Source organism: Lonchura striata, chromosome 1 (assembly GCF_046129695.1).
Source record: "Lonchura striata isolate bLonStr1 chromosome 1, bLonStr1.mat, whole genome shotgun sequence".
Lineage (NCBI taxonomy): Eukaryota > Metazoa > Chordata > Aves > Passeriformes > Estrildidae > Lonchura > Lonchura striata.
The window spans coordinates 117553244-117567041 of record NC_134603.1 but is presented as its reverse complement, the minus strand read 5'-3'; the positions used below and the strand labels follow the sequence as shown (position 1 = coordinate 117567041).

General features: G+C 38.9%; 1 protein-coding gene across 1 annotated transcript in view; it reads right to left on the bottom strand.

Annotated features, from left to right (window-relative positions):
• Window positions 1–13798, bottom strand: part of NEK10 (NIMA related kinase 10) — an 86474-nt gene that overhangs the window by 49526 nt on the left and 23150 nt on the right. The window contains 2 exon segments of the mRNA XM_077782206.1: window positions 1681–1756; window positions 4340–4398. Of these exon segments, the coding sequence (XP_077638332.1) occupies window positions 1681–1756; window positions 4340–4398 (135 nt within the window).

The following is a 13798-nucleotide window of genomic DNA, read 5'->3' as shown; positions in this document are numbered from 1 at the left end:
CAAAAAAGCCCCACTAAAAAAGTCTAGTCAAAGCACGGCTTAAGCCTATAGGGTCTGATTTCTCCTTCAAGACTTGTGCTAAAATACTCTGTCAGTTCATCTTATTCCTTGTGAACAGGCTTTCAAAAAGCTCACTGTCACACACAGAACTAACCAAGCACCTTGAAGGTGGCCTCCAGTGCATGGTGCTGTTTGCAAAGCCTGTTTAGCATTCTTAAATTATTATGACATTGGAAAGACTAATATCTTAGCTTGTCATTTTAAATATTACTCAAGCATATATTTTAAATACAAAGACAACTGTACTGTATCCTTGCTCTCTTTTCTGACTGCAGACAGACAAGGATCACTGCTTCCATGATTTTGCCTGTGGAGTAGAACTGACAAGTAATGTCCCAAAAGACCACTTACTTGAGAGACTGCAAGATGTAAGGGACATTTTATCCTCAATCCTGCATCCAAATAACTGGGTAAAGAGGTAGAAAAAGACCTGCCAAAGTTCTAGCTCTGATATGAACTTCCATGTACAAAGACAGGGTATGAGAGTAACAATAAATATAGTATAAGCAAAAATTATATTTTAAAAAATATTTAAATCTATAGAACACTACTCTCAAACAAAAATTTCCTACAAAATATTAAAACCCCAAAAGATATCATTCAACCAAATAGACATCTAACAAAGGAAAAAGAAGAAATAAATGTAGATGGGATAAGAGAAATTACAATTCAGTGAGCCTGAGGACCATGGAAGCATGGTTTTGGCACCTCTGACACCTCTATTTCTAAATCGGTGTTTAAAAGAACAGAATAAATTCTCATCAACAGCTTCTCTTCCCAGTTGTAAGTGAACAAAACAAATTTATTATTTCAGAGAAGCTGAAAAAGATGACAGATAACTAGTTACACCAAACTCTTATGATACTTTATATATCCAAACTATCACTCATAGATCCAGTGTCACTCAGAGACTGTGCAATGCTTCAGGAATATTTTGATAATCAATTAAGGCAGCCTTGCAATCCCCTTACCTTTGGTCACTAAAAACTATAATCATTAGTCTTCCAAGGTATGTGACTTGAATACTTAACATATTACAAGGTCTCACTCTTGAAGCCATTTTAGGATTTAGGGATTTCTAGGGAATGAGTCTCAATCATTATCTTTCTGGTACTAGGAATTCACAAGCTACAATATCAAAAATGGCAAAATGAATTCTGTTCAACTGCCAAATGCCTGAGTTCTTGACTCACCCTTAATTCAGAGGAGCAACCAGTAGCTCCCCTCATGGCTTGGACCTTTTAATTAGTTATCATAGGCTGCAGGCCAAACATTCTCACAGGTGTAAAGCCTTCACATGTGGTGGTGGTAATTGATACTGTTTACATACACCTTTTTATAATTTAAACACATATTTCCTTATCTGTAAGGATATTCTATATATAGATGAATAAGTTATTACACTACTGCAGTTCATTAATTTTTTTTCACCAATTTAACCCACAGTAACCACCATGTTTTGAGAATAGGCAATATCAAAATAGGGAAGCAACCAACTATTGCAGAATAGCTTGTGACTTGCACCTTGTTCCTTATTCCATTGCAACTTTCCTGTCTGCTCCAAGGGTAACCATGACAAGGGAAGTTACTGGACTAAAAGTTACATGCAGGAGTACTTACTGTGAGTATAGGATGGTTCCCACTACTGAGGCAAGTTTGCTGTTTTCTTGCCTTCACTTTGCAAGCACAAAGTCAGCTACAATAATAAAAAAAGGGACAAAAATATTCACATCTCAATAGCCACCTCCTCTGCATAACAATCAGTGCTCAGTCACAACAGCTGAAAAGCTGAGGGAGGGTGGAAGGGAGATTTGGGATTTTTGTCTTTTACATTTCACAGAACTGGGCCATATTATCTTTTTATCGCCATATTTATCAGCAACTTACAATTGAATTAGGCCTATCTTCTTTATATAAGCACACTTCTGATGGTGTCAATCTAAACTATATGACCAGTTTCAGGTTTCTATTAATATATTTCAATAAACTGTATGACACTGCTACATATCTAATAAGCAGTGATCTCATACTAATCTCTAATAATCTAAATCTATGATAATTATTTTTCTCTCATTGAAATTATGACAGTTGGGGAGGGTGGACTTTCCAAGAAATTTAATTTCAAAGGAGCATGGGGTGGGGGGGATCTAATAACTTGATAGTTCATGTTCAAAGATGGAATTTTGTAAGAAGTAATGGTGAATCTTAGCCTTACCTTGTGAAAAAAGCTGTAGATTTAGATGATCATGTAATTATGTTAATATAAGTGCCTTATGAAATTATCAGGTAGTCTTTCACGAAATGTCACACACAGTCTTTACAGATTATATTTTTAATCCAAGTTCCATGCAAACAGTTCAAGTTTGTTTTTTATAATTCAGTATTCTACTGCTGCCTCCACACAACAATGTAGCTAAGACACATCACACTTCATTAAGTTCAAGCACGAAGAGCAGAAAACATTACTGTACTTCATAAATCCTGTTAATAATTTTTGTATTGCAATGCTACTTCAGGAGAAGATTCGCCTTCTAAGTATTAAGTTAAAATGTTTAAAATATTCTGAGAACTTCTGTTCTACTTGGACAGAGCCCATAGCACGCCTATTCCAATTGCTTTTACTGTGACACAGTTCATAAAAATTTTATTTCAAATTGTTACTTCCCATCAAAAGAAGCTGGAGATGAGAAGAAATGCAGGTAGGAAAAAATAGTTTCTGTTGGCTCTTGCTCAGTGCAAGCCTTCAGGGTCTGAAAAGGAGCAGTTCTTTAATTCAGAAAGGGCCTTTGATAAGAAAGCCAAATCTAGACACTCAAGTCACAGATCATTTTTCTTTGAACAAAATGTCCAAAGAAGGACTAGCTCTGCAGTGCTTGGAAAATGTAAGTAGAAAGATTGCTAAATTAACAGGATAACCAAGAAGCCTCCCTTTTCCCTTGAGTTAAGGCAGTCCTTAGGCAGTTCACTATGAGAAATGTTAATCCCCATAAGACCAGAGATTTTTGCAGTGTTGATACTTCCCTGAATTAATTGGGCTGAATAATTCTAAATTCCTTCCTTTAGAATTCTTCAAATAATATTTGATGAAGGAAGAGTATTGAGACATTACAATAATCCATAAATTCAGTTCCTGTTGAGAGATTTAGTAAAAGAAAGAGTGAGCTGAAAATCTCAGTTCTGGAAATAGTAGTTTATTTTAATACAACATGAGTGATTATCTGGAGAAAATAAAGAAAGCAAGGGAAAAATCACCAGATGGAGTAAATATATTCTCTTCTTTTTAAGCTTGGGTCCTCAGATATGGAGGCATAAAAATCTTTCACTGGCAATTACTTTTTCCAAATTTGGCTAAACTTTATTGATACCAACAAGAAACTCCTACATACAAATGGTGCTGCCAGAGCTAAAGAATGTAAAGCCCAGGACAATCAGCTGTGCATTTAGCATTTTTTTTTTCCCTTAGCTTTTTCAAGCCTATAATAGAGATTCAAATGAAAAAGAACTGCTAACTGCTTAACTGCAAACTACTGAGATTGCTTCTTTTAATTTATTTAAGCATTTGTCTTAATAAATAAATAAATAAATAGGTCTACAACTTTTAATACTCCATGATTATTTGGTATGTGATGCCAAAAGTTGCTACAATAACAAACAAATGAAATAACTTCTGAGAACTGCATCATTAAATGTATGTCTCATGTATCATTAAATGAAGATATGACCAAACAGGAAGGTGATCCCTATTAATTAGTTTTATTTTAAAAATTTAAAATTTATTTAAAAATAGTCAAACAATACAAGAGACTCCTCAAACAGATAGAAAAATTAAAACAATATGATGTAGTCATAAGCTTTTAGATTCTGATCACCCTCCTTCACTTTTTTCACTTGTTTACACTATGTTTAGGGTTGCAGAATAAGTGATAATGAAGCAAGGTGGTTTCAATAAAGATTAAAATCTGTGGAAGAGGGCATGAAGGAAAGACAGAACTATGAAAATAGGAGTAGGCTGACGTGTCTAGTATCTTAACCTCTTACTGAATGGTCTCTGCAATTTTTATGATAGCCAAATTACAGAAACATCCTAAGTCTTAGCAGTCTCTTCAAATGAGCATTTTAGATACCTACAATGTTTTTTTTACTATTTTTATTAAGAGAATCTGGATTTTTATTTGCTGAAATGTCCCAAAATTCCACAAATTCTCTAAATTTCCCAAAATTCTCTAAATTTCCCAAAATTCTCTAATTTTTTCTGCAGTGTAAACAAGACAAAACTTACCCAGATACAACTTAACATCACTGACTTCATATTTGCAAGTCTGTTGCCTTAATTTATATCTGAACAGTATTAAAAAATGCCATTAATTTATTCTAAAAGCAAATACACAAAGACCAAAAGCACAGCAAAAAAATAATATTAACAGAGTATCAAATTCACCCCTTATATGAACTTCAGACCTGCTCACATCAGATTTTCACTGTGTACCCACTGAACAGTTTCTTCTACCCTGAAGGTTTGGGATGAGAGAAAAACCCTTTGTTTCTCTTCAGCAAGTTTGCAATTGTAGTCAAACAGGTTTGTTGGCAACTTACTGAGGTACAATGATTTGGAGTATAAAAGTAGAACTTCATTTTCTATTACAAATATGCTAAAATCAAGATAATTTGCAATTTACACAACAATAGTACATACTTATTCTACTTTTCCCTATCAATAAAATGTGAACAGAATTAACTTCTCATTCTCAAAGAAATAATTTAGCTATTCTATCATTTTTCTTTCTGTGTGCTTTTATTAATGCTTTGTAAATAATCTACTACTAATTTTGTGAAGCTTGTAACTTCTGCACTAGGAACCACATCTAGAACTGAGATTTGTGGAAAGATGTGATCATGCTATTAATCCACCAACAATTTATAGAATGTTTTATTTATAATGTGAATATAAAAAAGTAGAAGATTCCACTCAGCCTATTATGAAAACAACTTTAAAGTACTACAAGGACTTCCTTGAACCTCAGTGTGAAGGGTAGAAATTCTGATTATGAATATTAGTTAAATGAGACATGTAATATGCTAAAAAAATAGCACTGACTGATTCAAGTGAATCTGAGCAGTAACTAAAATAACAGACACTGGTTAGATCCACTTTATCTAATGGCCACTGCTTCTCTGGGCATGGAACAGAATACAGAGCAAACTGGTGTTTTATACAATGCACACAAGGAAACATTCTGAATTACAAAACTAACAGGGAGCTTTCTTCCAGTACCCAGAAACTCTTTGAACTTTCCAAGTCACATTCAATTAACCATTCTGACCCTCCATGGCTGCCTGCTATGATTAGAAGTTTATCCAACAGGTGAGTTGTCTCAAAACAAGCATTCTGCTGCTATATAATCCTAGGTTCAGACCCACACAGATCTTTCCAGCTATTATTTTATCATATGTAATAAACATTAAACAGAATATGCTTCCTAAAACAGAGTAGGGTACCCTAAACAATACTCCTTGATATCAGCTCTGAAAGGTGCCCAAGTGATTCCACACAGCCCTCCAACCAACAAGGTCTAAACCTTGCTTCAACTAAATGACACTGAGGAAAAGTGATGATCTACAGAGTCTTCTGTTTTGTCCTACAAACAGATGCAGCTGTGGAGCTCTAGACAGAAATACACTGTGCTAGAACCAAAATACAGCTGCAGTAAAGTATAGCTGTAATAAAAGCAGATGCACATTTTCAATTTAGAACTGTAACTTCTCAATGTCTTATATAAAAAGGCTAGGCAGATTAAAAGGAAAGCCACAGATAATATTGGTTCAATTAATCTCTAAAACTCTATAAACAAAACAACTTTCAACAGGCTGTACCTAAAATTCCACTTTTTTTTTTTGTGCGTCTGACACAATACATCAGATTTTCAGTCTGACCAGAGATGTACAGTTTTGGTAATACTTTTCTATAAATTTAAAATGAGACGTCCTATGAAATTGCAGGCTGGCATGATTTAATATTTGTATTTTCATGGCATTGGTATTTCAATCAATTATGACTAAATGATGTACCAGCATATGAAATGGTAGTTATGGACCCCTTCCTATGGAATTTATGTCAGAAATTAAACAGAAAAGGAGTTGGGTGGGCAGTTCTAGAGTCTGCAAAACAACAACATGCTTAAAGTTCTCTATAGTCAGAAACAGCCTGACTAGGATCAGATTGTAAATGTCTGTTTACATTTACAACAAGGCAGAACTTTCAAGAGTGTGAAAAAGATTAGATCATTCAAGTTTAATTGACATGTGTAAAAGATGTCTTGGGAAATACAAAAAAGCTATACAATTTTCACATTAGAATGAAGCACCTCCTGGGCTTAGAACTTTCATTTCTGTCTAGCATAAGTTTAAAAACAAAACAATAAAGAAAGATCTGAATAAAGAAAGTATCTAACCACATACATTACTTAAGAAAAAGAAAACAGTGTGACTGTAAATATTCAAAAATTCTTCATACTATTGTCATAGAATGGCTTGGGTCACCTTTCACTCACCAGGCTGCTCAGAGACCTGTCCAACTTGACCTTGAATACTTCTAAGAGTGAGGCATTCAAAACTTCACTGATTCCAGAGCCTCGCCACCCCCCAGTAAAGAATTTCTTTCTTGTATTGAATCTAAGTCTATTCTCTTTCAGTTTGAAGACATATCCCCGTGTTCTGTCACTACAGGCTCTTGTAAAAAGTCCTTCTCCAGCTCTCTTATAGTCCTCTTTATGTACAGAAAGGTGCTCTAATTTTCCCCCAGAGCTTCTTCTTCTCCAGGTTGAATCCCAACTTTTTCAACCTTTCCTCATAGGAGAGGTATTCCACTGCTCTAATCCTCTTCATAACCTTTGGATTGACTCGAACAGGTCCATGTACTTCTTGTGATGAGGACCCAACAGCTGGACACAGAACTTCAGGTAAGGTCTCACCAGAGCGTGAGGTATTATCTCAGGTATTTCTTTTTCAGTAAGACATGATATTCAGTATTCAGTAAGACCTGATATCCAGTAAGACATGTCATTCAGAGACCACCCCTAGAAGAGGCCCCTCAAATTTAATATTGCATTGTGCCAGGTCAGTTGCAGATTTCTTTGTATAAATTCTTGTTTTCTTTCACCATAGGTCCCTGCCTACCAAGTTCTGCTGGAATTGTTCTACAAGGGCCACCTGTAGAATGTTTATCCATGAATCCAGGACAAACAATCATAATTCTTTAGCAGGTTTGTTTTTTTTCCACTCTGACAGCAAGGTGGGAGTGTCTCCCACTCTGCACTCCTATCCTTTTCAACCAACTTAAAAGCAGAATCTTTGTAAGAGATCATCAAGGGATTGGGAATGTGAGTGGTCCCATTCTCATATAGATGGGATGAAATGCCTGTGAGACCAATTTTTTTAAGGCAGTCCATTGGTATGGCTGTTGTAGAATTAAATCTGAATCTCTAAAAGGTCTTTCTCAAGTGTATTAATCACTTCACTACATTTTTTTAATCAAAATATACCATAAGAGTCTGAAACTAAGGCACCTCTCTAAAGACAATATTTTTTAACAACATTAGTTACAGATGAATGATCTGCTTTTGTTAAACTGTCAGCCTGCAGATTCTCATAGCCAGAGATTAACAAGAGTTACTATTTCCAGAAGGACTGATTGAGGAAAATAGAGTAGTATTATACATTTATTTTATAAAGCAAAATAATTTCAGCCATATCCTACTTACCCAGTCACACAACACTGCTTCACAGGTAGTCCACTACTCTAGTTAGATCAAGGCAAGTTTAGGACAGTTTTCAGATTTGAAAGACTCCAGAAAATTGAATTCTCTCTATTTAGGATCAGTGTGCAGCTTGTAAATGCAGAAATACAGTTTTTAGTAGATCTTAGAGCAGACCTTCTCTTTTTAAAAAGCTGACAGGATAAATTCAATTCAGAGATTTCACAGCATTTTACATATGCTTCACATGCATCTGACATTTTGTTGTAACTTTGTCATGGTTTAGCCCCAGCCAACAACTAAGCACCACACACTCAATTTCTCACCTTCTCTACAGGAAGGAGAATCGCAAAAAAAGGCAATAAAACTCATGGGTCAATGTAAAAACAGTTTGATGACTGAAACAAAATAAAATAATATAATATTCCAGTATTATAATATTATAACTCATTATAATATTAATAGCATTTGTAATTAAAAGAAGGTAGGGCAGAATAAAATTCAAGAAAAATAAATACTCACTGCAGTTGCTTACCACCTGCTGAAAGATGCCTAGCCAGTCCATGAGCAGCCATTGGCACCTCCTGACCAACTTGCCCCAGTTTATGTACTGGGGATGGCATTCCATGGTATGCAATATCCCTTGGGCTAGTTCAAGTCAGTTCTGGATATACTCCCCATCCCCAGCTTGTTGTGCTGCTCCTTGCTGGCAGAGCCTGGAAAACTGAAAAATCCTTGGCTTAAGAGTATATACTCCTCAGCAGCAACTAAAACCTCAATGTGTTACCAACATTACTGTCATACTAAATTCCAAACAGCACTGCATCATCTACAAGAAAGAGAATTAACTCTATTCCAACCAAAATCAGTTCAAACTTTCACCAAGAACACTTCAAATGGACTAAATGGACAGGACATTTATCCTCAACTCTTATGAGACATAATCATTAAGACCACAAATGCTCCAGTCTTTGGCATATACATGTATGAGTTAGAATAATACCACAGCATGCATCTATAAAGTACATATTAACTATCATCAGAGATAAAGTAAATTGGTCTTAATTTCATTAAGGTTGCAAAAAAGCAAGGCTTAATAAAATTCAGAAACAATAGATAAAAGTTCTTCAGCTCTTCCCAAAGATTCAATAGGTACTACACTTGTACTAGTTGTAGGACTAAATAAAATGAGGGTTTGTTTAAATACTGCAATAGTTTTGAACTAATTGCTGTAGCAATTATCCAAATAAGTTTCTGTTCTTCCAATTTTCTGAACTCCTGTAGATCTTCAAATCTAAAGAGAACTATAAATGCTTTTCATGGGAAATTTTGAGCTTATACTTGAAAGTACATTTAGACTTCTCCATATTTAGAATGGATTAAAGATAAGGAAAGGCTGTTGAGACAAGAGTGCCCCTCAGTGGCAGTAGTTGATATAAAATACAAGTATATGAGACTTTAAAAAACATATTTGGAATATTTATTTTCATTACTGAAAGACAATTGCACCATTAAATCACATCCTTTCAAAACTGCATCATTATTAAGAATCTGGGGGGATTTAGCACATACAATTTTATAATGAATAAATTTAAATATGTAGATCATGAGGTAAAAATATTTACTATGAAACACCAGTTGCTAAATACTTATGTCTGAGTGTTTTGTGGATGGGTGTGTGTGTGTGTCTACAGCTTATTGCTATATTTAAAGAAGAGAGATGGAGTTTTGCATAAAGACTTCTCACAACAATTCTGCAGCATTCAAATTGTTTTCTTCTGTGTAATGACCAGCAAGAAAACATACAGTAGTTCTTTGAGAACTTTGAAAAATACAGGATGTGAATTGCCTGGAAGGATTGCTGTGCATACCAGGTTGTATTAATTTGTTCAAAGACTAAAACTATGCCATGCTTTGTACTGCTCACACACATATTGTTTTCAAAATCTGTCCTGGAACCTGCCTAGGTTCCTTCCTCCACACTGTGGGGATTACATAAGCATACATCAAGAATATTCACTACTACAGACTTATACAAATAGCACCTCACTGCAGCTGATCTGGGAACAACTGAAGGATGCTAAACAATTTCATGGCAGAACTGGAATAGAACAGACAGCTGTTATACTTTTTATGTTCATTAGCACTTGTTCTCTAATCTGGTTATTTTAATATTCTTGCTAATTTAAATAAAACCAGACCTTGAAGCATAACTATAGTTTAAATGTTTTAAGGCTAAATCATCTCCATCATATTTACCATCCATAGCAGCAAAAAAATATAGCCATGGCTGACGACACAAAATTTGCATTAACAATTATTTTACTTCTGTGCCTGGGAAGGTCATTGAGCAGATCCTCCTAGAAGTTGTGCTAAGGCTCACGTAGAACAGGAGGTGATTTGAGATGGTGTCCTGGGTTGTAAGATAAGCTTGTATTCCATTTGCCATCTGTCGAAGGCGAACCGGTTGGACAGGTTTTTTGTTATCTCTCTCAGAGACAATGGTTTGTGTATACACCTTTGACTGATTCAATGAAAGGCTGAAAAAATGTAACGCCGTGAGGGGTCCCACCCAGAGGGGGGAAGCAGCTCTCTCGCTCTCTCTTCTTTGCGGGACTCCGAGAGAAGCAGCTCTCCCTCTTCTTCGCGGGACTCCGAGAGAAGCAGCTCTCTCTCTCTCTTCGCAGGATTCCCAGAAAAGCAGCTCTCTCTCGCTCTCTCTTCGGCGGCACCCGCAGCGAAGCAGCCGGCGCGCGCAGAGGCGACGGCAGCGGAGCTCAGAGGCAACCCCGGCGCAGAGGAAGACCGGCCCCCACTGCCACCAGATCTTCAGAGGAAAATTATACCCTTCTAAAGATCACCACTTCAGCTGCAACTCATCAACTATTGCAAGGGAAAGCAATTGTCCCAGCAAAACCTGATACTGGCATTCCTCAGGTTCTAGACTTTTTTTTTCTTTCACTAGTTTTGTTTGTACCGATTGCATTTTCCTTTTTAAATTGTTGTCTAGTTTTCTCCTAGTAAAGAATTGTTACTCCCACTCCCATATCTTTGCCTGAGAGCCTTTTAATTTAAAGATCCTCGTAATTCAGAGGGAGGGGGGTTTGCCGTTCTCCATTGCACAGGAGGCTTTGCCCTCTTTCACAGACTCCTGTCTTGTCTAACCAAGACAGAATTTGGCGCCCAACGTGGGGCCCGAGGGCATTGAGAGGGAAAAAGGATTAACAGTTCTTAAGTAATTTGGTTTTGTTGTGTGTAAAAACATCTTCAGCATCACCATGTGGTCTAGTTTACCTTGGTTTGGGTGGCATGTGATCGTAGCTATACTTTTCCCATTTGCAAACCCTTATCTAAAAATGGGTCCTATGACTAAGGCTACGGTGTCTGTTATCAAGTTTGGCTTCTGGGTTAATTGGGTGAGGAATTCATGGATCTTTAATTTCCTCTGGAAGGCAGGTACATGGATTCATAGCTATCACACGTTAACTGTATGTTTTTGGGGTTACTTTAATAACGGTACCTACTGCGAGGAAATAGCACCTGGGCAAACTTTCTCTCAACCTTTTAACCATCTTTTTGGGTCTGTTCCACCAGTTCTCAAAGGGTTAAGATCCTTTATAAGTGCTAATGATACCATACAATGGGTGGTGTTGCTGATAGTCCTGTTATATTTAGCATTCAAAGATAAAGGAAGATTAACCTGGATAACTACCCTCACACCTACACCACAGACTCGAGATGCTGCTGCTCCAGAGCCTGACCCTGCCCCACAGCCCACCTCAGAAATGAACCGCCCAGATTGGGTGAGGGTTCTGGTTAAGGAGATACGAGAAATGCTGAAGGAGTGCATTTCCCCAGCTGGTGAGAAACCGGCCCTTTGCCTTGAGGAGGGACAGTCTAATAGTACAGCTGTGGAACCCACTAATGTTACAACTGTCCAGGTTCCAGCTGAACCACAAGGGCAGTCACGGTCAGCAGCAGTGGCCCCGGTAGAAACAAAGAAGTCTAAGGTGAAAGCAGAGCACCCTGCAGATAGGGACAAGAATGGAGGAACCTCACAACCCACAGGGGAGCCAGAGATTGCTATCATCACCGAGTCCCTGACGTACGAAAGTCTTCGCAATCTGCATAAAGACATTGTGCGACGAGGGCGTGAGGCTTATGCTACCTAGCTACTCCGGGTTTGGGATCTTATGGGTACAGGCGTGCAGCTGGACGGTGGTGAGACAAGGAACTTGGGACCCTTGACCCAGGACTCGGGTATAAATCAGGTTTTTGTAAGGGAACCAGGGTCCCTTTCTCTCTGAGAGCGGCTCTTAATGAGTGTCAGGAAGAAGTTTATCCACAGAGAGAGAATGCAAGAGCACCATCATAGAATGCGCTGGAAGACCCTCGAGGAAGGGATCCAACAGCTGAGAAAAGTGGCAGTATTGGAGGTACTCTTTGGGAGGGATGGACGACACAATAATAACCCTGACAAGGTCAGGTGTACAGGACAAATGCTGTGGAGTCTGGCAAATCTTGAGCCATCTCAATACGCCACCTTCATTGCAACGATCAATGCTGACACCCACCGGGAGACAATAGGTTCTGTTGCCAACAAACTTAGGAATTATGAGAGTATGATTAATGGCCCAATGCAGGCTCATATCTCAGCTGTGATTAAGGAGTTTAAAGAGGAGATGAGGGAAGAGATAAGGAAGGTTAATACAGCACCCGTGAGAGTCACAGGCCCCAGAATCAGCACCCAACAATCCCCAGCTAGAGAGAGAGGGTACACCCCAAGGGCTAATCTGTGGTTCTTCCTGCGTGACCATGGGGAAGACATGGGGAGGTGGGATGGGAAACCCACCTCTGTCCTGGCAGCACGGGTCCGTCAACTCAAGGAGGGAAACTCTAACCGGGAGAGTTCCACCAAAGTGAAGGTAGCCTCAACCTCCCGTGACCAAGCTTGTGAGTACGATCTGTCAGACCCCCTTGAAGGGACCTCTAGTATGTATGCCCAGGGAAAGAATGATAACCAGTGTTAGAGGGGCCCTGTCTCTAGCCAGGGAGAGGCACGGGAAAACCGGATCTTCTGAACAGTGTGGATCCGATGGCCTGGCACATCAGAGCCACAAAAATATGATGCTTTAGTTGATACTGGTGCACAGTGTACTCTGATACCATCGGGACATGTGGGGGCAGAGCCTGTTTCCATTGCTGGTGTGACAGGGGGATCACAACAATTGACTCTGGTGGAAGCTGAAGTGAGCCTGACTGGGAAGGAGTGGAAAAAACACCCTATAGTGACTGGCCCAGATGCTCCGTGTATCCTAGGTATAGACTTCCTCCGGAACGGATATTACAAAGACCCAAAGGGACTCAGGTGGGCTTTTGGAATAGCCGCTGTAGAGGCAGAAGACATTAAGCAATTGAACACCTTGCCTGGACTGTCAGAAAACCCCTCTGCAGTAGGACTCCTAAGGGTGGAAGAACAACGCGTGCCAATTGCGACCTCGACAGTGCACCGCCGGCAGTATCGGACGGATCGAGATGCCGTGATCCCCATCCACAAAATGATTCGGGAGCTGGAGAGCCAAGGGGTAGTCAGCAAAACCCACTCACCCTTCAACAGCCCCATCTGGCCTGTGCGCAAATCTGACAAAGAATGGAGATTGACTGTGGACTATCGTGGCTTAAATGAAGTGACTCCACCGCTGAGCGCTGCTGTGCCGGACATGCTGGAACTCCAGTACGAGCTGGAGTCCAAGGCAGCAAAGTGGTATGCCACCATTGATATTGCTAATGCGTTTTTCTCCATTCCTCTGGCAGCAGAATGCAGGCCTCAGTTTGCTTTCACCTGGAGGGGCGTGCAGTACACCTGGAACCGACTGCCCCAGGGGTAGAAACACAGCCCCACCATCTGCCATGGACTAATCCAGGCTGCACTAGAAAAGGGTGAGGCTCCAGAACACCTGCAATACATTGATGACATCATTGTGTGG